The sequence below is a fragment of the Monodelphis domestica genome, chromosome X (genome assembly GCF_027887165.1).
Source record: "Monodelphis domestica isolate mMonDom1 chromosome X, mMonDom1.pri, whole genome shotgun sequence".
Lineage (NCBI taxonomy): Eukaryota > Metazoa > Chordata > Mammalia > Didelphimorphia > Didelphidae > Monodelphis > Monodelphis domestica.
In genome coordinates, this window is record NC_077235.1 from 12726761 (window position 1) to 12754436 (window position 27676).

General features: G+C 41.5%; 2 protein-coding genes across 6 annotated transcripts in view; both read right to left on the bottom strand.

Annotated features, from left to right (window-relative positions):
• Positions 1 to 26469, bottom strand: part of LOC130456121 (eukaryotic translation initiation factor 2D-like) — a 39680-nt gene extending 13211 nt beyond the window's left edge. Inside the window, exon 1 of the mRNA XM_056809155.1 lies at positions 1 to 26469. This exon is cut by the window's left edge and continues 13211 nt beyond it. Within this exon, the coding sequence (XP_056665133.1) occupies positions 17533 to 19245 (1713 nt within the window). The 5' untranslated portion in view covers positions 19246 to 26469 and the 3' untranslated portion in view covers positions 1 to 17532.
• The window catches only part of DIAPH2 (diaphanous related formin 2), a 931826-nt gene that overhangs the window by 82972 nt on the left and 821178 nt on the right, over positions 1 to 27676 (bottom strand). The window lies entirely within an intron of this gene.

Here is a 27676-nt window from a genome sequence, read left to right on the forward strand (position 1 = left end):
AATTGGAAGAGCAAAGATTTGAATTCAGGTTCTTTGACTGCCAATCGGACCTCAGGAAGCTGGCCCCGACCTCCCTCCTTTTTGAATTCCTCTAGGCATTTACAATTATACCACCACGGTTAGCATTTCTGAGATGCAAACCAAGTGAGAGTCCCAAAGCTAGATGGTCTCTTCCAGTCTACTACTGTCTAATTGTTTCATTTGTGTACATCTTGTCTGCCCACCAAGGCTTTAAATTCCCAAGAGAAAGGGTGGTGGGTGCCTCCATCTTCTTTCTGATACTGCCTAAGAGATACTTTTATAAATGCCTCTAGATTGGCCCCAGATGATTTCTCACACTTGACTGTGACCCTTAGCGAACAGAGTTCACATAACTGGAGTAGGCCTTTCTCATTTGGATGTCCTAAACGACTAATTGGTTTCAATATGCACAATGAAAAGCTGCAGAGAAAAAAACCAGGACCTTGGCCTCAATTAGCTTTCAAAGGTGATCTTTTTCACTAATTACCCAGCAAGCTGGACCCTTCTAACAGGGAGTTTAAGCCCTGGAAGCACAACTCTGTTAGATAAGAAATGATTGCATTCCAAGGACAAAACCATAGCTAATAGCTCTTTGTTTCTGTCACTTTGAGGCCCCAAATGATTTTGTTTTATTAAACTCTAAACAGGAGAGGGGTGAAGGAAATAAAGGCAGTGAATGAAACAAGGCATCTAGGTTTGTGGGCATCATTATCTTTTTTTTTTTTAATAAGGCTCCTCACCTTGGAAATCAGGCAAGTCTATGATCATCTCTATCTGTTCTCTAGGCCAGATCCGTAATCTCATTAGTTCTGACAAAGGTCAGGAAACTCAAAGTAATCAGTACACATGGTAGTAAGTTTCAATTTCCTTCATTTATAATCTCAGATGCTCAGAATAGCTGCATTTTAAGGCCTCACAAGGAGGAAAGGACGGGCAATCCCTAACTAAGTAAATTGGTTGAGGTTGGTTGGAAGTGGGGAGAGGCCAGAGAAAAGTTTTCTTTCTAACTTCATCTCCTCCACTCTTCATTTAAATTAAATGGAGCCAAAACAATGCCATCACTTTTGGCTTCCAACTTCTAGTTCTTATAAACACACGAGGAAGGCAAGATGTCATAGTAAAATAAAGCATGGCACTTAGAGTAGGGAGGCTCTGCCCTCTACTAACTGTGTGACTTTAGGCAAGTCACTTCACCACCATCAGCCTCAGTTTCAACAAATGTCTAACGAATGTGATCATACTGGCCCCGACTACTCTTGTGTACTTTAGAAGGAACAAAGTAGAGAGTGGACACTCAAGTCCTTTGTAAGCGGTAAACTGTCAGCCTAATGTAATGGAATATTAAGATAATCGACCTAGGAGGAAGAAGCTGTCAGAATAGTATTCAAGTCTCTAAGTGAAAATTGCTTGTTTTGTGACTTTTTAAACATGAAAAAGAGATCCATCTAAACTCTAGCTTTCTCCAATCCCAAACCGAGAGACCCAAAGCCTGAAAAATCAAACCTTCACCTTCCCCCCAAGTGCTAATTGTCGGCTCATATGCTCTCTTCTCTGTCCTCCTAAATTCTATTCCTCTCCTGTCCTACTCTAACTCTGCGTACCCTTCCTATGGTGCCCTCCGGAATTCCCATGCTGGAATTTACAAACTTGCTTTCATTGGTGCTCTCTTCTTCTAACATTGAAAGAAACTGGTTTTCCCAGATGAAAGTGCAAGCCACCTGGCCATCCTCTGCAGCACCTTTTCCTCCTAGATACTCTTTCATCTCTGTTTTGGTTATACTACTTTCTTGGTTCTCTCTCCTACCTGACTACTCTGCTTAATCCCCTTTTCTGGGTTTTCATCTCTACTGTGTCTCCTAACTGAGGCCTAGGAGGACCTCTAACCTTTCTGAGCTCCTCTCTCTCTCTCTCTCTCTCTCTCTCTCTCTCCTCTTCCACTTCATTAACTCCTATAGCTTTAATGATATCCATACAAATCTATGTATGTGTGTATCTATCAAACAGCCAATGTACGTACCTCTCACCCCACCACCAGGGTCACAAAGCCAGCCAAAGGAAGTGTCTGAGAAACCCAGGACCTCCCATCTCCAGGCCTGGCTCTCTGCCCACTGAGTCCCTTGAACTTTTATTACTAAAAAGGACATCACCGTCTTTGTCACAATTCTAGTGGGCAATCTTGGTTTTATTCCTCGTCTCCTCACTTAACCACATGTCTAATCAGTTGATGAACTGTTATAATTCTACATTCACAACGTCATTCACCTCTGACCCCTTGTTACTACTCTCAAAACTACCACTTTAGTTGGGAACTTCATCATTTCTTGCCTGGACTACCACAATAGTCTCTCCATTTGAGACCAAGGTCCAAATCTCCCTGTACTTTCAGACCATCATTCACATAGCTGCCAAAGAGATTTTCTTAATGTGCTGGTCTGTCTGTGTTATTCCCCTTCTTGGCAAACTCCAGTGGTTCTCTGTTGCCTCTACGATCAAATGTAAGCTCCTCTCATTGAGCTTTTAAGTTCATTCTCACAACTGATCCCCAGATAACCAGACGATACATTACTTTCCTTCATTCACTCTCTGGTTCAGTCAAACTGGCCTGATGGCCTTTCTTCCCACAAGGCTCTCCATCTCCTTTGCTCTGGCTATCCCTATGTTTTCAATGTACTCTTTCTTCCGGTAGAACACTTGCGGAAGCCTTTATTTCTTTCAAAACTCAGCTTGAGCACTACTTTTGACACAGAGTTGGTCCTCTCCTCCCTCAGCTATACTGGTTATCATTGGTATTTATTCACCAAATACTTGTGCAGCAGAAGCTCCTTGAAGGCAGGGACAGTTTTATTTTTGCCTTTGTCTTACCAGTACCTAGAGCAGTGACTCACATGTAGCCGGCACTTAATAAATGCTTCCTGATTGATTATAGCTATCTGTCCTCTCGTTAAAAAGTCACAATTTTTTACATCTTTCAAAATCCCAAAAACCAGACAATTCATACTTCTTTTTGATAGTAAATACTAATAATTAACTTGTCATCATGAATATAAGTTATACTAAGTCCAAGTACTGTGATGAAATTCCTCCCAATTGCAATATAACCAGTTTTTAAAAATGTTTGAAATTAAAGACCCCTTTTTGTTGTGCAGAAGATTTGATTATCTAAATTACATGATGATGGCAGGGAATACTATATATAGGTCTGCCCTGCAGCTTACAATTGATTCTGGGAGATAGAGCATGCACACAAGTATTATAGTGTGAAAGGCACAGATTCTAGGTATTGGAAATTTTCAGAGGAGACATTGATCTTTGAAAGCCAGGATTAGGAGTACTGACTTAATCCAATAGATGATGGGGGTACTATAGAAGGTTTTCTGCATAGGGAAGTGACAGGCCTTTATCAGAAGTCCTTGCTGGAATTACACCAAATGACTAGGATGATTGGCTAATCCTGAGATTACAAAAGTTATCAGCTAGTTAACTTCCACAGAATGGGCAAGGGGTATCCAATAAAAATGTTAGCTTCCTTACAATTATAATCAGACAAACCAATAAAAGATTGACCACCTCCTCATGTTTCAGTCTTATTTCTCCTTTATTCACTAGCTACACAATTGAAACCGAATATATAGAACTCAGCAGGCTGTAAACCAAAGACATACCTTGTGGAAGAGACACATACGGTGATTTCAATGACCCCTTTTTCCCTTAAAAAAGAACCCCCCAATTATGATTTTCAAGTACTGGGAAGGAAATAAAGCCTTTTAAGCCAAATCCCACAACTTGGGAGAGCTAACCCTAATTGAAACCGTCCATTCCCTCAAATAATGAAGAACTTCAGAGAAATGGAGCTCTATCAGTTTTCAACCAGCTTAGATCATAATAATTAGGAAGGGCACTGACAAGTGAGATCTGCTGCCAGCTAAAACTGCCTATTACCATTTTTTCGACAAAGTCTTTGGCATTTTCAATCAGTTGGCACAGGTGTAAAGTCAGCTTTACCCTGCTATTCAGTAAGGATACAACAGATGTGAAATTCTGCAACTTCTTGAAAAGGGAAGTTCAAATGTTTCCAGATGGATGAGTTGAAAAAAAGGCCCTCATTTGCCACATTATGCTTCAGTGGTCACTATGGCAGAATTGACCTTTCTGTATTAAGCACTGCATACGCTCATTCTTTACATGCCATCCAAATGGCTTCCAAAAGCTCTGAAGGGATTGGAGCCCATACCCCAAACTCTGAGATGGTCACCTACATAAAGAAGGAGATTATTAAAGACCACTTGTTTTGAGGAGGAGGAAAGGGCTAGACAACCGAACAACATGAAACAAATCCTGTCTAGAATAAGCGCTTGTGATTCCAGCTGATCAGTGCCTTTGATAATGTGGCTGCTGTGCCTTGGATTGTTCACCTGTGTTCCCTCATGATGGATGCCCTTTCACTGGCTGAAAGTCATTGTTGTCAGTATCATGGCACAACATTACAAGTGTCACCCCCGTAATGATGTTGCTACTGAAACAGATGTGGCATAGAAGAGAAAGGGCAGCATCAGTCATCAGGGGAAAAAAGAGGAAATATAGAGTTATTCATTTCCAAGGAATCCTGAAGGGCCTTTGGTAGGGATAAGGCATCTCAGACTCTCAGAGACAATCTCACATCTGACCCACCGAGTTAACACTTAAGGAACGTACCATAGGACAAGGATTTGATGTCCTGGATTGTTCCAATTATAAGAACTTTGTTGAATTTGTCAATGTATCTATTAGTAGCCTTAACCGACTATCATGTACATAACAATCCTGGAAAAAAAAACAAAAACTTTTATCTAGTTCATTCCTTCAAATCCCATCTTCAGTTCAAAAAACAGAAATGCAGATCATTTGGTTTTCTTCCTTAAAAATACACTTGACATTCTATCTAAAATGCCAGCTAACCAGGTATCAGTCTCTGAGACCAATTCCAATTCTTATTGATGGGAGATACAGTAAATATGGCATTTCTTACCAAAAAAATGCCTCATTTCTTACCAAGACTCACCTGGCTACAAGAAAAACAAAACCAGACAAACATTCTAGAGGACTTAAGATCCTGCCTCAAAAAGCATGCAGTCTATTGGGGGACGATAGAGCAAAGTAAAGACAAAGCAATTTTGGGGTGGGGTGAAGGAGGGGAGAGGGAAGACACCCAGACTTATGATTTCAGTGGTATAGGGAACTCTATACAAGATCTATATATTTTGCTCTAGTATGCTGAACTGAACATTCTGTTGGCACAACAAAGTCAAATTCAAAATGCTCCATCCAAACAAACATCATCATTTCCCTGAACCCATTCCTTTTCCAAGTTTCCCCATGTCTGTCAAGGGTACCACTATCCTCCTATTCACCCAGGTTCCCAACTGTAGTGTCATCTGACTCTTTACTTTCATTCAACCCACATACCTGATTGGTTGCCAAATCTTTCATTTTCTACCTCTATAACATCTCTCACATCTATCTCCTTTTTTCTACCCATGGCCATCACCTTAGTTCAGGTCTTCATTACCTTTTGGTTGGACTATTGCATTAGTGTCTTCATTGGCCTTCCTGACTCTAGTCTTGCCAGTCCACCTGCCACAAGGCTACCAAAATGATTTTCCTAAAATGCAGATCTGATCCTATCACACCACTCTTCTCAGTAAGCTCTAGGGGCTCTGTAATTCCTCTAGAACAAAGAAAAATTCCTCTGCTTAGCACTTAAAGCTTCCAACTGGCTGCATCCTACTTTCCCCGCTATATTAGACATTCTCTCCCTCTCCATATTCAAAATATGCCCAAACGGACCTTCACACTGGCAGTCCATTCCTCATATACAGGTGATCATCCCATATTACATATACAACTATATTTCCTCCTTCCCTTTGCTTCTGGAGATTTCTGGTCTCCTTCACGCTCAACTCAACCTTTTTAATGATGTGAAGCTTGTCACCTACCTGTTGCTAAACTTTCTGGACTAAAGGCCATACCTTGGGGGGGGGGTGCGCTAAACTCTCTGGTTAGTACTCTGGGGCCTCATTGAACAGATTGGTGAAAATAACATATGAATATATCCAGTTAGCCACAGTGGCATTTCATATTCTAAACCAGACTTTCAAACTTGCTGCAGCACAACTCCTGAATGGGGACCAAGCCAGATTAAAATGTAATTGAGAAATGTTTAACAAAATTAAAAAAAATAATGTGATGTAGTTAATGTTAATTTGTGGTTTTCTAAGTCATTCTACTTGGCCTTTAGTGATTCATTTCTATTTTGTTTGATATCAGTGTTCTAGTTTACCTTCTTGCCCCCCTTCCTTCCCCACCCCCAATACCCTCACTCCTTGGACAGCTCTGGAACAATAATCATGAGCTGTCCTTTGATGGAAGTTATGGATTCTAAGAGGAAGAAGGATAGGAATATTACCTTATAAACATAGGAAGCCTCCTACGCAATGGCATTATGGTGGGAGATGGAGTATTGTGCACAGGAAACTTTGAATGAATTCAGAATAAATGAGCACAATAATATGGGTTAAGTAGAGTTGAATGAAATAAGACAGAGAAGTGAGTCAGATGATGGAGAGTATTAAATGTCAGACTGGGGATTCTGTACTGTATCTGACAGTAGGGAGACACCAAGCATTTTTAAGACGAGGGGTAAGAGTGTTATGCCTGTGCTTTAGGAATAAGTTTGTCAGGATGGATTGGAGGAGGGAGATACTGCAAGCAGGGAGAACAAGGAGAAGGCTTCTCCAAGGATCTAGGCAACAGATAGATGATGATGGTCTGAATAAGAACAGGAGTTCTATGAATGAAGATGAGACAGATACAATGAAGGAAAATCAATAAGATTTGTAACTCATTAGGTTGGGGAAAGGAGAGAGAAGAGACTTGGAGGAGGCATGGGCTGGAGGAGAAATATAAGTTCCATTTCAGAAAAGCTGAATTTGAAACGTCAATGGGATATGAAGGTGGAAATGTCCAACAAGCAGATGGTAATGGGGGACTGGAGTTCAGGAGAGCTATATGGCAAAGATAAATTTAGATGACAGCATAGATCTGACAATCCAATAGGGGATAAGATGCAAACATAGATTGCTAATAAACAATATTACTTAATGTGTCAAAGAGTTTCAAAGCACAGTGCCACATGAGGTCTGAAGATAAGGATCATTCCCCATATGGGGGATGAAAGCTTCATAGAAAAGGTGGCAGTTGAGTTGAGATTGAGAGAATGTATAAAATCCAAAATAAAGGGGGTAGAGCGGGAGGAAAGGAAGGTACCGTGCAGGTGTGGCAATATGACTACTGACAAAAGACCCATAATCTATTCCTTTCATCTCAACCCCAAGACATCTGCAAAAAGCAGAAAGTAAAGTAACTTGTTTCAACTGGTGAAACCACTGGAGAGAAGTAATCTGGTTTTTCCTCCAAGTCATCAAAGATTTCCTGACAGAGTACTATGCTAAGGCAGCTGGAATAGAAAGTTTAGAGAAGACACCACCTTTGCCTTTGCAGATCTCACAGACTAGTAGAGGGATAAAACATCAACAATAACAATGACAACAGATATTATTTTACGAGAAGTGAATTAGAAAGCTACATGAGGTCTAGGTAGGGTCATTAGTGACAGGAGATCTAGGGAGGATTCCTGAAAGAGGGCATATTTATGTTGGCCTTAAAGGATGAGCAGGAATTCAAGAGGTCAAGCAAGAAGTGGAGATAGAGGTCATTGCAAACATAGGTGAGAGTATGAGCCAAGGTTGAGAAGCCAAGATTCTTCTTGGGAAACACAGAGGTAGGTAAAATGACCGGTGAGTAGAAAGCTTGGCAGAGAGTTATGAAGTAAAAGCTACAAAGGTAAGGTGGGAGCCATCATCCTTTTCAGGATCACATCAATTCTGAAACTTACTTTCTCACTTCTCCCTCTGCCTTGAGAGTGGGGAGAGCATCAAGGACAGTGATCTCCTTATTTCTCACCCCGCTGCAGGACTCCATCAGGCCCCTGAGCTCAGTGCCCTACTACCCCTGTAGGGGAGTGCCTTAGGGTGGAGGCAGGATGTGCGGCACATGCTTTTAGACCAAATGCAAAAAGAAACAGGTAGAGTAAAATCATTAACAAAGTCCTATGAGTTCAGAGAACCACTCAACACAGTAACTTCTTTGTTATATGGCAGGATCAGGAGAATGACAGGGAGGAGTCAAGTCAAATAAATGGTCAGTGCGAAGATGAGTAGAGATGCCATCTTACATACAAGTACCTCAAAGGCAAGGAAGTGGAATACGACATTCCAACTTTCCGGGACAGAATTCAATCTTTCTAAAGCTCACTCCCAGGGAACTTGTTAGTTCCCAGGGCTTGTGTTAGGAATGCCATGAGTGCATCATTGGTATGCAGCCATTCAGGGCCAGTGAGCTACAGAGCATTCTGGAACCATATAATGCCAGAAAAAGGAAGCCCAGCTCGACTTCAATGAAGAAGAACAAAGCAGCTAACTACAGTGGTGAATAATCTGAAGAAACTGACTTCCTTTCCCTTGCTTCCATTATGTTCCTGGGTTTTTGTCTTCACCTTGTTTTCCTTCCCATCTCGATTGGGTCCTTGCCTGCAATTTCTTCTTCCTATAATGGAGCTCATCTTTACTCCCTGAACCAGTGAAAATTCATGCCCTGAAGAGATGTATGAAAAGGGAAGACAGTAGAGTTTGCTTTGGGCTTCTGACACTCATCAGTTTTGTGGCCATGAGGAAGTCAATGAACCTTTCAATGACTTGGTTTCTTCATCCATAAAAAAAGCCAATAAAGCTCAGAATACTTGCCTCCAAAGGGTTGTAGTAAACCTTTAAGTGCTATATCAGTGGGGGCACTTATTATTAGCATCAGTGCAATGCAACCAGAGAAGAGATGAGAATGGTTGGGAAGTCTGTGCTTCTTCCTTACAATGTCTTGGAAAGAGGTAGTAGACCTGGATTCTAATTCCAAATGTGCCACCAACTGACCTGGAGGAATGATCAAGTTGCTTACTCCTTTCTAAGCCTTATTTTCCACAATTAGGGAGACCTATGGCCTAAGGTCTTGGGGTTGGACAGAACTGTCAAAATCATCTAGTCTGACATTCTTATTTTAAAAATAAAGAAACTGAGGCCAAGCAAAGTGAAATGACTTGCTCAAGAGCCAGAGGTGCTAAGGCAGCAGAAAGTGGGTTGAACCTAGGCCCTGTCATTTCACTTCATGGCCTTTCTTCACGTGTGTCAAGCAGACATCTCAGAGGGCTTGGCTCACTCAAAAATTCTAAGACTCTTAAATTTGAATAGTTGCTGGCTACTTATTTAGCTTAACTATTATAATTTTTGAAGCAATTTAAAACACTTAAGGTTACTTATAGCTCATTTTTAACAAATGACTTGTCCATAACGTGTGTATGTGTGCATCTCCCGAGACAAACACAGGATCTATATGAACACAACTACAAAACACTTTCCACACAACTAAAACTAGACTTGAACAATTGGAAGAACATTAACTGCTCATGGGTAAGACGAGCCAATATAATAAAAATGACCATCCTACCCAAACTCATCTATCTATTTAGTGCCATACCCATGGAACTTCCAAAATGTTTTTTTACTGATTTAGAAAAAACCATAACAAAGTTCATTTGGAAGAACAAAAGATCAAGGATATCCAGGGAAATAATGAAAAAAAATACAAAGGAAGGGGGTCTTGCAGTCCCAGATCTCCGACTATATTATAAAGCAGCGGTCATCAAAACAATTTGGTACTGGCTAAGAGACAGAAAGGAGGATCAGTGGAATAGACTGGGGGCAAGCAACCTCAGCAAGACAGTATATGACAAACCCAAAGATCCCAGCTTTTGGGACAAAAATCCACTATTTCATAAAAACTGCTGGGAAAATTGGAGGACAGTGTGGGAAAGATTAGGTTTAGATCAACACCTCACACCCTACACCAAGATAAATTCAAAATGGGTGACTGACTTGAACATAAAGAAGGAAACTATAAGAAAATTAGGCGAACACAGAATAGTATACATGTCAGACCTTTGGGAAGGGAAAGACTTCAAAACCAAGCAAGAATTAGAAAGAGTCACAAAATGCAAAATAAATAATCTGGATTACATCAAATTGAAAAGTTTTTGTACAAACAAAACCAACGTAACCAAAATCAGAAGGGTGCAACAAATTGGGAAACAATCTTCATAAAAACCTCTGACAAAGGTTTAATTACTCAAATTTATAAAGAACTAAATCAATTGTACAAAAAATCAAGCCATTCTCCAAATGACAAATGGGCAAGGGACATGAACAGGCAGTTCTCAGCCAAAGAAATCAAAAATATTAATAAGCACATGAAAAAGTGCTCTACATCTCTTATAATCAGAGAGATGCAAATCAAAACAACTCTGAGGTATCACCTCACACCTAGCAGATTGGCTAACATGACAGCTATGGAAAGGAATGAATGCTGGAGGGGATGTGGCAAAGTGGGTACACTAATTCATTGCTGGTGGAGCTGTGAATTGATCCAACCATTCTGGAGGGCAATTTGGAACTATGCCCAAAGGGTGATAAAAGACTGTCTGCCCTTTGATCCAGCTATAGCACTGCTGGGTTTGTACCCCAAAGAGATAATAAGGAAAAAGACTTGTACAAGAATACTCATAGCTGCACTCTTTGTGGTGACCAAAAATTGGAAAACGAGGGGATGCCCGTCAATTGGGGAATGGCTGAACAAATTGTGGTATATGTTGGTGATGGAATACTATTGTGCTCAAAGGAATAATAAAGTGGAGGAGTTCCACGGAGACTGGAACAACCTCCAGGAAGTGATGCAGAACGAAAGGAGCAGAACCAGGAGAACATTGTACACAGAGACTGATACATTGTGGTACAATCGAAGGTGATGGACTTCTCCATTAGTGTCAAAGCAGTGTCCCTGAACAACCTGCAGGGATCTAAAAAATACTATCCACAAGCAGAAGATAAACTGTGGGAGTAAAAACACCGATGAAAAGCAACTGCTTGACTACAGGGTTGGAGGGGATAAGACTGAGGAGAGACTCTAAATTAACACTATAATGCAAATTCCAACAACAGGGAAATGGGTTCGAGTCAAGAACACATGTGATAACCAGTGGAATCGTGCGTCGGCTATGGGAGAGGGAAAGGTGGTGGGGGGGGAGGAAAAGAAAATGATCTTTGTTTCCAGTGAATAATGTATGAAAACGACCAAATAAAATAATGTTTAAAATTAAAAAAAAAAGAATGATTTACAGACTAGGTCTGATTTTATTCAATTTCTGGTCTTTTTAGATGAAGGGAAACTATTACATTCAACAACTCTGTTCTTCTTTCCCAAGCATTTGAACTGCCTTGGAAGGGGTTTGGGGGGAACATTCATTAAGACTACTTTGCCTATAGCATAGAGTACATGATGGAAATTAACAGGGGATAAGGCAATTCCATCCTGTAGGGATCAGAAGGCAGAGGCCTTGTATGCCAGAGGAAGGAGTTTGGGCTTTATTCTGAAGATTTCTAAGCAGAAAAATGAAAGGATGATTGCTCTGTTAGTAGTATGTCTGGGAGAAAGGAAGAGGAATATATTGAGAGTAGGCAGACCAGTGAGGGGGTGACTGTAAAGTGACAGATAATAAGGGCCTCAATGAAGGTAGTTAGTGGCAATGGGAACAAAAAAGGATGCAAGAGGCATTTAGAGGAAAAGTGAGCACAATTTAATGATTCCGTAGATTAGAGGCTGGCTCATAAGAGTGATGAGTCAAAGATGACTCATCTAGACTTAAGTGTATGGAGCAGTAAAAAGATGGTGATGCCAATAACAGGAATAGAGACTACGGAAAGAAAAGACAAGGAGTCTGATTTCTAATGTAGCTGAGTTTCAGATATTACTGGTGCAATCAATCAAGTTCTATCTGTGCTGGTTTTGAATGGAAAAATGCAACAAATTCAGATCTAAAACTGCTACTTTCAATTCTACATTTATGACATTCTTTCTAATATATCTGCAACTATCTAAGGTGCAAGGGGCACAATCCATTGTGAAAAAGACAGTCTCTGCCCTTGTCTTAATAATAATGCACCCAAAGATCTACAAAGGAAGGGCTATATAAAGTACAAGCACTACTACTGTCAGGCTGACTGGACTGCCTCCTCAAGGCAGGAGTACTTGACCTGGAAAAAGTTCCCCCAAACTGGCCCATTGCTCACTGCACAGACTGATGTGGTGCTCAATTCCTACTAGGATCTGCGACTTGGTAGACCAATGAATTAGTGCATTACAAAGTATTTTATATACATATATATATGATATACATATGAACTATATGACATAATATACATTCTATATTTCTATATAATTACTATCAATCATGCTGTAAACCTCAATAGATCAACTCGACAATCCTTTATTATGCTTTGGGGAAATTCCTATTTGGAGAGGGAGAGCAAAGATGTCTCTGAGTTAAATCCACAGGCCTAGCTAGCAAAAAAAGAGCAGTGGAGATAATTGGCAGAAATGAACTTGCTATTCCCAATGTGGTTTTTGTGGGGGTACTTTGGTGAAGAGGAGAACAATATTTTTTACATTTGAACATTCTGTTTGCAATAGAGGGGAAGAACCCCTGTAGGTCAGCTGTAAAACTCAAGTGAAAACCATTGTATTTACTTTAATCGCTTATTTTAAAAGTATGTATTTTGGTATCTCCAATTTCATAATTCCAACATTTAATGATTATTAATTGCAAAGGACACATGTAAGACAATAATGCAGCTAAATGATGCATTTGTAATTCATGTGAAAACAACATAATTAGTTCTCCACGGGTTCATCGATATATTATTCTACTAAACAGAATACTTGAAGGTCCCACTTGAGTTTTAAATGCAATATGAAGCCTTTATTTTAAGCATGGCTTCCTCTGTGTAATATTCTCATAATTATTTTCCAGCAACAAGAAATATTAGGTTGATTATTTTTATTCTAGCTGTTATCCTATCATGCTGTGAAGAAAGCAAATGCATGAATTCATTTATTTCAATACAAAAGTGAAGTATGGTATGCGCTGGTTTAAAATAAGTAGAATAAACAACCAGAATAAAGAGACGAGTTCTAAGGTGGGAAACTTCATCAGGAAAGGATGAATTGCAAATATTAAATGAGAAAAATGTTATCCGAATGTAGGAAACATTTTATTCCTGGCAAAAAGCAAGACAGACTGAAACGACGAAACTCCCAAAGCTCTGAACCAATGTATTAACAAAGAGAAGTCCATTTTCCTCAGTTCATAATTTTTCCCCTCAAGATAAACTAGTATCTTCTAAGGTGCAGCTTCATTCTAGTATACAGAAGCAACTCATCTTTATTCCTTTATCTGATGTTAATATGCAGAAAACAAATTCCCCAGCACATATCTGTTTTTGAAAGACCCACCCTGTCCCGAGGATGTCCTGCTAGGCTTTAAGCACTATTTCAGGACAGCCCCTCAACAGAAAACCTTTTGAAACCTCTACTGATTGGGGCCTCTGGCCTGCCCTAACTGCTGGTTCTGGCAAATCAACATCTTACAAAGCACACAAGGCTTTCCAAAAGGAGACTGAGGCCACGAAGCCAACTTCCTACACAGACATGCCAACAAAGTACTTTGCAGCTGGTGCCAGTTGTTTATTGAGGAATTCTGTGACTACAAAGAATGGTAATCACATGTGGCCTGGCAGATACAACTTCCTGCCACTGTGGCCATATATAAATATGGCCAGAAAGGAAAGAATACCAAATAGGGGCAACATAGGCCCCCAAAGAAGTGCTGCAGGGAGAATAGCACCGAGAAGGCCAAGCAGGAGGGGCATTCCAAGGTAGGCTGCAGGTGTGTTAAGGTAGCAACGTGATGGAAATAAAGCTAGAAAATTGACGCTCATGAGTGTCAGGGAGGTCCCTACCTAAGTTCGATTAGCATGAGAAGTGCATACAGTGAGAGCCTGCCAAAACTAGTGATATATTGGGTACTTCACATACTCAATTCAGCCTTTTCTACATGAAGCCTTTTTTGATTCTCTCCTCTCCCTCACCACCATAGGTAGGCTTACCTTATTTTTACATGTAGTCTTACTGTCTCCTTCATTAGAACAGAAGCTCCTTGAGAGTAAGGATTGTCTCATTTTTGGGTCTGTCCTCCTCAAGTCTGGCATGTGGTAGGCACCAAATACTTGTTGACTGATTGGTGAGGGCTAGCATATGAACATCTAACATCACGTTATTATCCTTGAAACATTAAACGAATCAGAGGAAGACTTCTAGACAACGTGGCAAACGGAAAATTTGGGCAAAAAATTTCACCGGATGAGAAGGCACAGATTTGGGCTAAGTGGATGCCCACACGAATGATTCGGGGGACTCTAACGACTGTCTCCATTGTCATCCTCCATCTCCCACATACTCACTTTCTCCTGAGTTTTCAGGGCACTGATCTCTCTCCCTCTCTGAAACTGCAGTTGGATATATAAAGAAAGGAGTCACTTTCATAGAAATAGTACTATAACATATATATAAACTTAACATAATATAAAAGCGAAAAAGAGGTGATACTGTAGGGGAGGAAGTGTATGAACACGTATGTGCGCGTGTGCACGCATGCCTTCTCAGTTTCCTTTGCTGGATCACCATTCACTATCCAAGACACTCTCTAAATGTGGTTGTATCCTCTAAAGTTCTCTCCTTTCTCCATACTCTCTCAACTGGTAATGTCATCAGCTCATATTGATTTAATGATCATTTCTAGGATCTTGAGATATCTATCCCATTTCCGTTGGAGTTATAATCATGTGTCACCAATTCCCTAGTGAAGAGGAACCTCAAACTCATCATAACCATGCCTGAACTTCATTTCTGCCCCAGCTCCCAAAAGTTACTAGCCCTCTTCTGAACGAGCCACCAGCCTTCTAGTCCCCCACTTTACATCCATTCCTCACTCTCCATTACATCCCATATTCAATCACTTGCCAAACCTTACTGTTTTGTCTCGAGATCTCTTACCTATATCACCTCCTCACCACCTACTCTAGTATAGGCTCTCATTTGGCAACATTTTATAGCCTCCTAATTGAAGCCATGAATTGAACTCTCTGCCTCAAGCCTCTCCCTATCCCAAGCCACTCTCCATAGAGCTCCTAGAGTAATATTCCTTTTTTTAAAGTGATATTCCTTAAGTGCAGGTATGACCATATTAGCACCCTCATACTCAATAAACTTGCCCTGAAGCAATTCCCTTACTTTTCTTGTCAGCTCTGTTTTCCTCATCTGTATAATGGGACTAATGAGAGCATCTACCTCCCAAGGTGGTTGTGGGAATAAAGCAATGTCATATCTGTAAATCCCTTTGCAAATTTAAAGTGCTATGCAATTTTATCATTATTAGTACTACCTACCTTGGGGATCAAAGAGAAATTCCTGTTTGGCTTTTCACAAAGGTAACATCAAGATCTGCTTCAACCTACTTTTCCAGCCTCCTCTTTTTAAGTTCTGCTGGTCAGCTCCACTCACATTGACTTATGGTTTGCCAAGAGTTTCCCTCATAACAAACGACAACTCAGTATTACAATATCAGCTGCACTTGACAGAGAAGAAGAAGATTTTCAGAGGCTGCTACAACCTGCTCAATCGGACAGTGATTCGACCCTGGTATATGAAAACGTTTGTAGAGAGTTTACCAACGATTTCGGCCAAAAAAAGGGCTTCTGAAAGAAGCTGGAAACACTGACAGAAATGACAGGCACAAAGGTTCAAGGCCCAGGAGCCAAAGAGCACAGCTCTGTTACACATGACTCCTCATGCTATACTCAGCAGTGCAGCCGGAGTCACGTGAATATGGGATTTACCAATCGCTTCTCTCACCACAAATATGAATTAGACATTGTAATATTCTCCCCATTTGACAGATCAGAGACTCTGAAAGGCTGCTGCCTGTCTGCAGTCATCGTAAGTAGGCTTCTTTATGAACTACTTCCCCCACAGCTCCCCCACCTACTTTTTTCTGGATTATGAACCTAAGCAGATGAGGAGAACACAGTAGGTGGTTTACCAAGATTTTAGCGAAGCTTATTTTGTGTTGAAAAAAAAAAACAATTTATTTTGGTAGCACAGTACAATTCATTCTTTCAGATGTTGAAACCATTCAAAGAAATGACTAGGCCAAAGAAATCCTGGAAATGTATAACTTTAAAATTTTAGAGTCCAGCTTTGTTATACATGATTTCTTTTTCTGTATTTCATAGTGCATTTGGACTCACATTTACATGGGGTTTACTAACAGTTTTCCTTGCAATTATGAGTTAGTTAGACACTGTACTATTTTCCCCATTTGGCAGATAAGAACCAGACTCTTTGAGTACTTGCCCACAGTCAGAGTAAATAAAAGGCTTATATTCCAGATGAACCAGCTTTTTCTCCACCACCACCCATCCTTTTCTAGGATTACTAACCAAGACTTTAGGAAAGCTTATTTTTTTCAAGAATAACATATCATTTTGGTAGAAAATTATATTTCATCCTTTCAAAAGATGAAAACACTCAGAGAGATAACTAGTACAAAAATCAGAACTCCTAGAAACTTGTAACCTTAAAATTTTAGTGTCCAACTTTGTTATAGGAGACCGCTCTGTGGTACAGGACAGGAAGATTCCCATTTCTGTGTTGTTTATCAATAGTCATCCCTACAATTTTGAGTTGGACTTTGTAACAACCTTCCCATCACACAGACAAGAACTGGACTTTCCAAAGTTCTTGCTTTTTATAGTCATTCCCAGTAAGTAGAAGAACCACATTTCCTGCCTTTTTTGAAAAAGCAGGATTACTCATTCAACAGCTGCGGAAGAAGCTGCAGGTAGTCTATTAAGATTTTAGCAAAGCTTCTTTTGTTTTGAAAGTGAAAATAAGTTACTAGTGAATTCTAACATAATTCATTCTTTTACAAGTTGAAACCACAGAAATAAGTAGCTCTAAGAAAGAGCTCTAAGAAAGCTCCAGACCTTAACCTGACAGCCTACTTTTCTTAGACATTTCTCTACTCGCTGTGTACAGCAGCTCCCATTTATCTATAGTTTGCCAATAACTTTTCCCACAAGTTAAGACACCGATATTCTTCCCAGAGGACAGGCAAGAAAAAGACTTTCAGAGCTTCTTACTTGTTGGGTCAATAAGTAGGTTTGCATTGCAAAGAAGCCACAAGTCCCACCCCTACCTCCCTTTTCCAGAATTATTAAACCCAGTAGATGAGGGGATTGTTGCGGATTATTTACTAAGATTTCAGCAGTATGTATGTGTATTTGGTTTTGGTTTTAGAACAAAAAGAATTAATTTGGCAAAGACTAATTTGATTTTTTTCCAAAAGTTCAAAACAGTCACAGAGATGACTAGTTCAAACATCAGAGTTCCAGGAACCTTATAACTTGACTTGAAAGTCCATCAGTAGTTGTAAGCATTCAGAGAATTTTCCAGACCATGGATGTATTTTCGAGGGATGCGATATTCTTCAAGGAGGAGCCAATAGAGATGACTGATCTGATTGCCCTGGATTTGGACCTGAAAAGCATTTTTGGTCCCAGGGATTTGGCTGACGGTGGCACTGGCCTTGCCACGTTGCTGAAGAATGGCAGCCACAGAATATGGATCAAGTCCGAAGATCTCTAGGTTCCGGATCAGGGTCACTTTTTTTTTGAATGTTCTTCGTACTAAAGTGATGTCAATGGGATAAAACTTTCCTTTCTTTACAATAGGCTCTTGCCCAACAAAAGTCACTTTATAGGCAGGCTGTAGTTTCTCCAGACATTTTGCAAGGAGCTTGTTCTTTGGAAGTTTCACTACTATGTGCTGCTCCTCCTTCTCCAGAATACAGTCACTCAAGGTAGGATTCAGCATAATAAGGTCCTTGTCATCTACGTCAATTAGGTTGTTTTTCTTTGCATACTCCATAAGGATCACTCTGACCTCCCTGCGGGTGAGGGTACTCCCTTTCTTGAGACCAGAGTCCTTGAAGAGAGGAACCAGAGTGGCTGGGACACAGTAGAGAGATTTGATCTCTGGGGCAAAATAGGTTTGTTTCTTGGTAACTTTCTGGGCAGTTAGGGAAGGCTCTGGCACAATAAAAGAGACAATACTGGGGTGTGCCCAGTCCACGTCCACAATGCTGTCTACGCCTTTGCTCAGCTCTTTCACCTGCAGGATTTCCTGATTCATCATTTGTTGCAGAAACTTGGACAGTTTTTTGTAGCTTGACTTCTTAATGTCCAGCTGTTGCCCTTTGGGGCAGCAAGAAAACATGTGACTACCCAGGAAAGTGCTGGTGAGCAATGGGAGGTCAGCCTTGGTGACCAGGCTCTTCAGAGCATGGAAGAAGCATTTTTTGAGGAGCTCATCCATTTGCTCCTGAAGGGTCTTCCTATCAACAGTATCCTGCCCCCCTCCTGCCTCCTTCCAATTCTCCGGGGCTTCTGCCAGGGCTTGCTCTTTCTCCCTTTGTGGAGTGTGACATTCAGTCTCCTCTCCCTGCAGAACATGGCCCCCTTCTACTGGCCTCTTAAGTTTACTGCTAACCTCGACCTCTGGAGGAATTTGGTCCAATGGGACAATGTAAGGCGGGCAGGTCTTTTCTCCAGACCGCCACAGGTAGTCAAGGTAGGTATGGAGCACAGTAAAGCCTTTCCCCGTTAGGCCACAAGCCATCATCTCGGTCGTGGGCATCGTAGCCACTCCGATTGCAATAGGAGCCCGACTCCCCACCGCCGTGATAGCACAAAGGTCCCCCTGCTGTACAAACGGCAGCCCATCAGGGGGCACCACGAGCCCCGGCAACATCACATCCGCTCCTCCGGCTAACTTTTTCAGTAATGGCCGCCATGTTGGGAAGGCCGGCAAAAGATCGGGGTAAGCCCACAAGGTATAGATGGTTGGGTACAGATTTCTCTCCACCTCAAACAAAATAGGGTTTCTCCCACTCACGTATACAATCACGATTTCTTCCTTGTGGGTGCAGAGTCGGATGATGTTGAGCTCTTTCCTCCCAGGAATCTGGTCTCTGCCGAGGTCAGGAAAAGCTGCGGCCACGTTGGCCCGAAGCTTGCGCCTGTCACAGCCTTTGATGGCCGTGTTCGACTTAATGCGAAAGGGTTTCGAGAACATGGCCGCGGCTGAGGCCTGCTGCTGCCTCAGACCACTGGCTTTAACAGACCAAAGGCTCAGCGCACCTGCTAGGTCTGCGGCTAAGGCAACAGTGCCGGGGGCTGCGTCTGCGCCTCTCCACAAGGGTGGGGATACTTCCGCCTGCTGAGCGTGGTGGGAGATGGCTTGAGGGGGAGCTTCCGGGACACCTCCTGGTCCTGCCCAGAAAAGTGCTGGCTCCGAAACAAAGGTGCTTTTTCACTTCTGACTGTTAAAATGTGCCGTGGCCATAGAAAGGGGGAATGTACCACCCCCGAAGGCCTGCCCCTTTAACACGGACAAGAGGTTTCCAAGGCAATGCCACAGGGATCTAGGTGTGCTGAGGCTTACTGACCCTTCACAATTGGGATACATGTGCAGGCTACCCAAAGGATAGTGAAGACCCTGAAGAACAGGATCCAAAAGGGTCTCCCAGGCTTTAACAGTAGGCAGAGATTCCTAAGATGGTTTCTGAAAGGGAGAAATGTAAAATCTACTTGAATGCAAAACCTCTCAAGTTCTAATTATTACACGTTGAGGGTATGGTTGGGCAGGCGCCTAGGCTGGACGCTCCTTGAGACCCGGGACATTTTTTCCACTTTTGTCTTTGCATCTCCAGCACCCGTCACAGTGTCCGGCACATGGCTGATGCCTTATAAGTGCGCCGGCCATCCCCGAGTTGCCATGCCCCTTTAGGGCCTGAACAAGAATCCTCACTGGGACACATCCCGGCCACGGCTGAAGCCGCACTACGGGCAGGAGCGACCTACCTCCCGAGGCAGCCTGTTCTACTTAGGGCCAGCCTTCATGGTGGGCAAGCTTTCCCTCATATCAAGCCAAGTAAGGATATTCCTATATCCTTACTTGAAGCCACCTAGAGCTACCTCCAAAGACTGCTCTTCTCCAGGCCAAAGACAGCCACTCTTGAAATGCTAAGAAAGCCATTTACATTTCAAACAAAGAAGGAAACTGCTCCCACACTGGCTAATAAGTAAGGTGAGCCCATAGGGGAGAGGTGTAATTATCAGATCTCTGCAGTCCTTGAAAATACTTGTACTAGACTTAGCCTAGCCACTAACACAGAGGAGAACACTTGTTCCCCAGTCCCAAAGGTGAAAATGAGAAGGGACACTGTGCTCTGGCCCGAACTTGGAGAGGAAGTCTTAGGTGACTTCCTAATTTACCAGGATCTCCCTGGCACTCCAAACTGAAAAATGGCAACTGCCTGCCTTTCTATTTTCTTAATGGCAGGTTTCTGAATGGCCTGGGCCCTCTCCATCAGCATCCTGGTGGAAAAGACAGAGCCTGCTTCTGCACTACCTTTCTCCACAAAGACAAACTGATCCTGATTAAAACTTGTGTTTTGACAGCTCATGTTTCTCCTCTGGTTTTGTTTGCTTCTTTCAGTTGGTGACAGGGGCACCCAGTTGAGCTGGCAGTGGTGATTAAGAGGTCAGGCTTGGAATTCAGTACCTTTTTCTCTTTCTTTCCCCCCCAATGGCCCTGGGAGGCCCAGAGTTATTCATAGCGGCAGGAGGTAGGGCCTGCACAGCCCCCTCCACTCACAGATATGAAGAGAATCTGCATTGTCACCCATTGCTTAAAGTCAAGAAATTCAATGAGTTCAGCTAATCCAGGCAAAGAGAGAGAGCTAGCTAGCTAGCTGCCATAGAGCTTTTCAGTCTCAATCATTGTTTTCTTTTTCTCCTTCTGAACTAGTAATTCCACTATGAAAACCTTTAAAAATTAAAAGCCTTTTTCCGAAAGGGAATCTTGTTTTGTGCCCGCACAAAAGAGCAGCAGAAAAGGTACTCCCCTCGACAGGGTCCGGGAAAAATCTGATTATTTCCACCACGCTCGCCTATTCTTCAGCCGTCAGTAAAATATGTCCTCTCATTGTCTCCCTCTGAATGCTGATTTTTATTGCGCCAGGCTATATGGTCATTTTGGTATTTATTACCCAGTTCTTGAGGTCTCCCCTGCTTTTTTTATAAGCATGTTTTTTCTCTTCTTAAAAAAAAAAACTGGGCCACATGCCTCTGAGGAGAAAGCAGTACATTATTTCATTCCCACCTTTTCTTCTTTTTTGGCATCTCTGAGGCCTGCTATGCCCAGAAGTGCTTCCACTCAAGCTGGACCATCAAATCAATTATCACAGCAGTCTGCTTTCGGAATATGAATGGCAATGAATGACAACAGGCCAGGCAAACTTTCAGCTTTGATTTGTCATTGGTAATGTAAATCCCCCCCCCCTCCAGGGTCTGTTTTGTTTTATAGACATTTTTGAGGAGGGAGCAGTTTGGTCTTGGTCAAAATCTCCCCCTGCTGTCGACAGCTGCATTGTATCAAAGCTTCACCTTTTCCTGGGCAAAGTCAGGGGAGACAAATGGCCCAGGGGATGATTATGGCCAGAAAAAGTCTTCCTGCTGCCCCCTTGGCCTGCTTATTAGTGCAGCTGAGGAAGGACCCAGCCGAGAGAGTGGCCTGACTCATTTGTACCAATTCAAATGTTCCGTCCTACCGGGGCTCAGGCTCTAATTGTTTTGTGTAGTGTGCTGTTCATTTTCCTATTAAGCGGTCGTGAGGAGAGCAGCTTGAAATTGGAAAATGGGGTTAGAGCCAGGCGGCTTGTTGACAAAGGCCAAGCCTGGCTTGTCTCTTAGGCCAAGCTTGATTAGCTTTCCTAATTTCTGTGAGTGTGCCTAGTTACCTCCTCCAGTGAGGAAGTTGGTGCTATCCACTGGGCCTTCTCCCATTGGTAGAGCTTCTTCCCACGGCCCAGTAATGAGCCCCTTGTAGCATCCCTTTGAAAATGGATCATTATATCCAGCAGGTAAAAAGAAGATGGGGTGAGGATCTCCGCAAGGGGAAGATCACAGTCCAATCAACCGACACACAGTTAGTAAGCACTTACTATGGGCCAGGCACCTCCCTAGGCTCGGGAAGAGAACGGCAAACACAAGAACAGTTTCTGCTCTAAAGGAGCTTTTATTTAGCCAGGGGAAATGAAACGTACATATGTACACACATGGGATAGATACAGAAGTGATGGGAGGGGACACGAGAAACTGCAGAATCAAGAAAACGGAGGCTCTTCACTGTTTTTGTATCATGAATTCCTTTGTCAGTGGAGTAAAGCCCATCGGGCCCTTCTCAAAATAATGTTTTTTAATGCATAAAAATAATAGGGACACAAAGGAAATCAGTGAACTCGGCATAGAATTATTAAGAATTTTTTTACCCCCCCCAAACACACATATAAATGGATGGACAAAACCCAGGTTAAGAATCCCTGGTGCAGAAGGTGGTACCCGAGCTGCATCTTGAAACTAGAGATTCAGAGATGCTCTGTGCAGAGATGCTCCTCTTTGACCTTTTCTTGGACTAGTCCAACATCTCCATTATGGCCTCTCTGTGCCCCCAGGCATCTATCATCCCTGCCCTGGCCTCAGTGTCCTTCAATTTCCATCTTGACCCCATAATTGAATCTTAACCATTGAACTAATACTACTCTGTTCTGTGCCCAAGAATACCATGTCCCTTTGACCTGTTGCTGCTTGGATACTCCCCAAGAATCTGTCCCTGGTTTTCTTCTCTCTCCATTATCTCTTCATGATCTCATCAGCTTCCATATACTTATTGATCACATCTAGGCAGATGATTCCCCAATCTGAGCTCTATTTAGTCCTCTGTTACCAACTGTCTTGCCTTCTCCACCTAGATGTCTAAAAGGCATCTTAAATTCAATACTTCCTGGCACAAAATAGGTGCTTGATAAAATCTTGTTGATCCATGCCCAAAGAACTTATTACTCATCTCTGATCTCTTCTATACATGCCACCATCCTTCCAGTCATTCACAAAGTTCAGTCATTCTCAACTTTTCCCATTCTCTTACCTCCACCACCCCAATTACATCTTGTCAATTCTATCTCCACAACATCTCTCCTACCCATTATCTCCTCACCACTTCATTTAGATGGCCACCAACGTAGGATCACCTCTTGCCTGGACTATTATAACAGCTTCTAAATCGATTCCCCTGATTCAAATCTCTTCCTTACCCAATTCATTCTCCACACAGATGCCAAAATAATTTTTCTAAAGCAAAGACTTGATGATGTCATCATCTGGCTCAAGAGTTATTAGTGGATCCCTATTTCCTCTAGGATAAAAAATAGACCCTTTACTCTAGCATTTAAATTCTTTTTCAGTATGGCCCCAACCTACAAGAACGTGCAGATAGCTTGACATGTCTGATATGGTTTCATTTTGTGGCAACAGTCATCTGTATGTGATTCTAGCGATACTAGGCTGACTTTAAATGTCTGATCTTGACCAGCCAGAACTGAATTGAGCTTGTTTCTTCATTTTTAGTTAAGCCTCTGTCATCTGAGTGTCAGATTTCATGCCACATGCATGTTTCATTGCTTTCTTTGGCTGTGTTTTACTTTCCCCTTCTCTTCCCTGTGGCTATTAAGAACAGATATCACTACAAGGAAACATGCCAAGGTTGTAGCTCTTCGAGGACCTACTTCAATGACTTTTAGAGATCCTATAGTAGCTTCTGGTGTGAAGCAACCAAATGTATCAAGGATCATTCAAGGCCATAATGAAAAAAGATAAGCAATATTGAAACCAAAAATTGTATGATTGAAACTGAAAATCTGCAAAATATCTGAATTAATTCTCAGAAAAGAAGCAAAGCCCTTCAGAGGGAGCTGACAGCTAGAAAGGCCAGTACTGAGTGAGCACTCTACAGCATAGTATAGATATAAGAAAAGGGAGAAACCCTGTTTTAAAAAGAGGCTGCTAACCAGGACCGTGAAGGACAAAGAGACTAGAACAAAACTTGTCAAGGGCAATCAAGACAAAGAGAAGAGCAGTGGAGATTGCAGAAAGGAATTGGTGGTGGTGTCCATTGATATGCCAAACCACTCTCAGAGACAACCTTAGTTTCTTGTTTGTAAGGTCAGACCATCTTCATCAGATTGTAAATCATCTACTTTCCCAAACAGTTCTGGGGCTTTTTGACTTCCAGTGGGCTGGGAAGTCTTACCCCCCTGGAGGCAGTAATGCATACTGTTGAATATGTTGATATACAAACATATTATGTTGAATATGTTAATATAGAAATAAAGCAAAATGGGTCTAGAATTAGAAACATTTTAAAATGGAACTGGCATATTACAACATGATCTGGGACCAGGCCACATATTACAAAAGGTTAAGACCCGTAGCTAAAGGAAGGAGATAAGCACTGTAATGGCCTGGAAAATTCCCCTGCTTTTAGCACCATTCAAAACGTAGGGGCTATGCTCACTGGAGGACTGCTGGTCCAACGTGCTTAACATTCAATGCAATACAAATGTGGTGTGTTCAAAAAGCCTGAACTCCAGGGTCAAATCACAGAAAACAAATGAATACAGCAAAAGAAAGACATGTTGCACATTGAAGTTTTTTAGAAATGTCCCAAACTATAAGATCTATAGTAGAAATCCATAAAGGTAATGGTTTTCCTGTGTCCCAGTTCATCACAGACTACCATATTTTCCGTACTTAGTAGAAACACTTGAAGTTTCCTTACTTCAAGGCTTAGCTCAGGTGCCACCTCCTTCATGAAAAAGTTCCCAAGTTGTTAATGCCCTTTTCTCCCCTCGAGTTGGCCTGTATTATCCTCATCTGCTTACATGTTTTCACCAGAAGAATGTAATAAGGCTTAAAGTTTTTTCCCTTTCTTTTATTCTTAGCCTAAAGATGTCTTGCACTTAGTAGGGCCTTAATAAAAGTTTATTCTAAAATGGTTTCAGCTTTATTTTTTGTATCCTAAATTTTATTTTAACCTGCAATTTAACTAAAATGAAGGCAGAAATTACCACTTTTAGACTACTCTGAGGTACATTTATAAATTAACTATGTTTCTACTAATTTATTGAATATTTAATTCAAAATATTCTTTACATAATTACATTTCTTAGAATTTAGTTTAAGAACTTCAATTTCAAATTAGGTGATTTCAAGTACACCTATATACCTAGATCTGAATCAAAACAAATTTTAGCATCATCAGGCTGAAAAAAAAGGCAGAAAAGCCAAATAATATATTGTAAATTAACATAAATTTACATAATCACCGACTGGAAAAAGGGAGTAGAATCTCATTTTATTTGTCACTTTTGTAAAAAAAACTGAAGTTTTGCAAATAGTGCTTTTAAGGATCATCTCAGTGAGCATATAATAGCAGGATAGAATATCTGGTGTTATGAGGCAAGAGCACTGTGAGCCAAAGACCTTAGATGTGCAAGTAAGCAAGTCACGGTTTCCCTGGGGATTAACATACAATTGTGACTATGCCTAAAGATTAATTATTACGTAACACAGAGTCCTCTTAGGGGAAGAAAACTGCAAACGAACTTGGCAAATCCCACTTATGAGAAACTAAACTCGCCCCATTGCTGTCCTCTTTAAGGGCAAAGTTTGGCTAGTTTATTAAGTAATTGAGAAGAATACTTTTTAATGTTCTTTCATTAGAAATCTCTTGAAGGACTATAATTGGAAAAGTGCCCATTAGGTGGGCATTAATTCTAAATGCTGTAATAACCTCTGCATAGTCACATGGTCACAGGCTCACACAATATGCCTTCCTAAGAAGATTACAATCGATTCAAACACATTCATTAAACACCTGGAATCCACCAGGTACTGGGATACAAAGGTAAACATGTAGATCACTCCTTCCTTCAAGAAGCTGGCGTTCTCATGCAAGCATAAGCCAAATTTTTATGAGACCCAGATCATTTGATCAGATAGGGACTGTCCATAGAAATCGGCTCTTCCTGGGACGGTCTTCTGGAAGTCATGGCATATAACTGATGTGGTATTAAATTTGAGGGGGATTGATGTCCTAGAACAGATACAATAATGATTTATTCATTGTTGGTTAGACAAGCTGCTGACTAGAGGCCACTAGGGGGCGCCACATTATGGAAAGAGCTAGGAAGATCTGTGATCTGATCAGATCTCAGCCACTTCCTGGCTGTGTGACCTTGGGAATGTCACACAACTTCTGTCTACCTCAGTTTCCTCAATTGTAGTAGTTGGTATTAATAACAGCACCTATGTACTGGAATTTTTGTGAGGATTAAAGGAGATAATAATTGTAAAACTTTTTGCACAAATGTTATTGTTATCATCATCATTTTTCTCTATAGAGATATAACAGATCTGAATTTTATATATATATATATATATATATATATATATATATATATATATATATATATATAACATACTCACATGGATTTTCAAAAGCAATATTTATACTTGTCCCCACCCACCCACCCAAAAGGTCCACCACTGTGCTGATTAATAACAGGATTAAGAATACCCAATTCAGGAAGGCTTCTCCTGACATACGGAGATGCAGCTTGGCATATACATTTACTCTGTCAGCATGGGACTGCAAAAGTACAACTCACATTTCGAGACTGAATATTAGTGAGGAGCGCTGGCAGGAAGCCATTTTTCCTTTCAATAACTGACTGGTCTGAATTTATTCTAAATCTTGGCCCCCCAGGCCCATCTTGGTTTCAGACGTCCCCATTTCTCTCAAGCCATCCCTATCCTTCTAGTCGCCTTAGAACCTGCATGGACTTCTCGCAATGTCCTTACTTCATTGGAGAAGTCTGTTCTAAGGTCACTCAGGACTTTCTCCATTTTACCCCATCAACATGTGAGCCCAGCCATGAAGATGCTGCTTATATGAGTCCAAATAGCTAAAGGACAAGAAGGATAAACAAGAAACACCTTGCTTGCTCCTGGAGGCATCACGACCAGGAAAACGTGAGCTAGTGGCAGGCCTTTTTGTAGCTGGGTTAAATGGACATACCTTCTAAATCTTCAGTGAGGAAGGGCAGCATTTACATTAATTACATTTGCCATGTTTGGGATTCCCATCCACTGTCCCAACCCCCTAGAAGTAACACGCGTGTACATCATCCATAGTTAGTTAAGCTTCTCAGACAACTGCATTGTGTATGAATGAATCCTGTAGGGGCCTTTGCTTCATTGCTATAGGGCAGTTGTAAATTAAGCCTCCCAAGAGAAAAAAGCCAATCCAGCCTGAAAAGACTAGCTTATCAGATCTTATCCTTGGGCCTTGTGGGCTGACTACCTGTCAGATAAGGTAGGAGCTAGGATTAGGCCTTGCTAAACTGACAAACCACCTGATATGGATCACTAAATCAAACTTGCTTTGCTTACTTAAACCCTCTGAACTTTAATTAGCTCATATTTAATTAATAGGACTATGCCAAACCAGAGCTTGGGTGGAGGAAGAGAAGACTGTTTTCACAGTCCAATCTCCCTTGTCTAATTGGGCAAGGTTCACTCTCAGGCTACCAATGCATCTCAGG